At 40.8% G+C, this 2500-nt stretch overlaps 2 protein-coding genes across 3 annotated transcripts in view; one reads left to right on the top strand and one right to left on the bottom strand.

The window, feature by feature from the left end:
* LOC125034198 (fibrocystin-L-like) overlaps positions 1–2500 on the top strand; it is a gene marked incomplete in the record, with an annotated part of 1068345 nt that overhangs the window by 90689 nt on the left and 975156 nt on the right.
* Positions 1–2500, bottom strand: part of LOC125035473 (glutathione S-transferase 1-like) — a 66362-nt gene that overhangs the window by 41198 nt on the left and 22664 nt on the right. For both annotated transcript variants that reach the window (XM_047627928.1, XM_047627919.1), the window contains exon 3: positions 1836–1894. In XM_047627928.1, the coding sequence (XP_047483884.1) occupies positions 1836–1894 (59 nt within the window). The remainder of the gene's footprint in view (positions 1–1835; positions 1895–2500) is intronic.

The raw sequence follows: 2500 nt of genomic DNA, 5'->3' as shown, positions 1-2500 counted from the left end.
CCTGCAATGTAGTCATGTTAATGTGAGTCGGGTACTGGGCACAGAAAGAACATCATACGTGTCACAGGTTATTCATGCATGCTGGCTTATCTTAAAACAATAAATGATCAGCGAATCGTAGTCTAAACAACACAAGCATTAAACACATGCAATAAGCAATATAACCTTATCACAGGGTTCAAACACAGTTTACGGTATTCAGTCTATACTACTCAAAATGATTCCTGTGACAAATATTCATGCAAAATACCAAGTTGGGTTTATATAATCGAATTAATGTTCTTGGATGCTAAAAACTGACAGTGTCTATAAATAGCTCAAGTTTTACGAATTCTACTAACAAGAGATAAGCACGTCTATGGACAACTTGACAGATATATATGCTTAACACAGTATTGTATGACAACTTCTACATACGTTCCAGTATAGCATATTCTTTAACTGAATTTAAGCTACGAAGGTATGGACAATGGCATTATATACAAAGAACAGAAGGACAATAAATCAAGATAAACTAATGCGCAGAGTTCTTACAGAAAAGTCTCTAGTTCTCTGCGTCAAACTCCAAGGTCATGCGTGAAAATATCTCCAAAGAAAACGGTAGTTTTGTTGGATATACTACGATATATATTGCTTTAAGTGATTACTCCTAAGATATTTCTACTAACCATACACTTCATGCATTCTATTATATTAATAGTGCAACTAGTTTACAAAGTCACTCTAAGTTTACTCCTGAAATAAAATCAATACACAGTATGCGTGTGATAAATCAAACAATGAAAACGTTGGAAGAATGCCTGTTTGTTTGTTTGTTTTTTTCAGAAAAAAATGTAACCACTCTCAAGAACCACATGCTTACGGGAGAAACCATAACCCCATCAAATTAAGAAAAATAAACTCCATCCTTTGACGTGCACAACCAGGGAATGAGGAGCGTGCACACGTGGTCGTGGAAGTATTTTCAAATCGTATTGTGAAACGAAACTCGGCAGAGCTCCCGTTGAGTGTCTCGTCTCGTGTTTATCATCGTTACCTCTCTTTCTTCCTTTGACGCAATTGCATTGAAAGAAAATGAATGCCCTGAAGGGGAACAAGGTTTGGTTAATTGGAGACGGACCGTCAAAAGTATCACTGCTTCGTCCACTTCAAATACGGTTGCTAAAAATACTCCATAAGGAGAACACTAACCTCTCCCATAGTATGAAACTGTGGTCGTTGAAGGTAGGCACTGTGTGTTGAGGGTTCATCTGTATACAGAATAACGAGACAACAGAGTTAGAACACTGAACAAACGATTTGTACATCAGAGAGGGTGACAGTGACAGACAATAAAGGAAAACAATAAAGGCAAACATGAGAAAACGTCGTTGTGTTCACTCCCACGACAGCTTCCTTGTGCTGACCAGCTGGCAGGACGGGGAAGGGAGGGAGAGGCCCTCAGTGTGACCTGTGCACGAGGAGGTGTAAGATATGCTGTACACATGGAAAAACTCATGGCACTTTCACGGTGTTCTCTTCATAGCTCTTGCGGGCCTCACCAACACCACTCGCCAAAATGTCCTGGTTAGTGGCACTGACTTACTTTTACTATTATACGACCACATACAACTACCCTTCATGGACCGCCTGTCAAGTCACGGCGCCATCGTGTCTGCGAACCTATACGAGCATGGGACAAGGCCAGTGCCACGTCGCTCTTTGAGGTGGTGTGGTAGGCCCGCGAAGACATGGAAGTGACATGAAAGATGCGTGGAAGAGGTACAGAGAGAAGCATGGTAGAGGTACTGTGGAGACCGACGGAGACACTGTAGAGGAGGTAAAGGCATACATACCTCTCCCAAAGGACGAATCCTTGGTCGTTGATGGTGGGGAGGGTGTGCTGGGGGTTCAGCTGTAACATAAAGAGATAACGTTAGTGGAGAGAGCAATACCTCTCGTAAGGGTACAGTACAGAGTGGGCAGTGTACGGACAAGTTGCAGATACGTGTGCGTGTGGCTACATGCACTAAGCTATGCGATGGCTACATGGAAAAGGGAAAACATACATATGAAAAAAACAAACACAGTACAGCATGTTAGCAGAAATCGGATATACCAGTGGCGCAAAGTCACATTAAAACCATATGCTACAGATATAGCCAAAACTTCTATAGGCATACACGAAGAATTGAGGCAAAGAACTACATGTTACAACTACAACTGTGAGGGATTAAGTAAAGTTTTTGCCAACCTAAAACGACTAACTGAAATGTACCATGCATAATATAGGGATGCTGATATGTTAATAATGGCACAGAAAATTATATACCCACATAGCTCCAGAATCCAGGCAAAGATATATTCATGCACACGTGTCACACGAGAAGAAAAATCACATTAAACCAAAATGTCACAATATCTAAGCCACAAAAAAGAGTAGTACATACACCAAAAGATAGCGTTCACCATTTACAAAAAGCCAGAAGGAAAACGCTAGACATGAAGTCTAGAAAAAAAA

The sequence above is a fragment of the Penaeus chinensis genome, chromosome 2, assembly GCF_019202785.1.
Source record: "Penaeus chinensis breed Huanghai No. 1 chromosome 2, ASM1920278v2, whole genome shotgun sequence".
Lineage (NCBI taxonomy): Eukaryota > Metazoa > Arthropoda > Malacostraca > Decapoda > Penaeidae > Penaeus > Penaeus chinensis.
The sequence above is the reverse complement of the archived record's forward strand: the minus strand, read 5'-3'. Positions and strand labels throughout refer to the sequence as shown.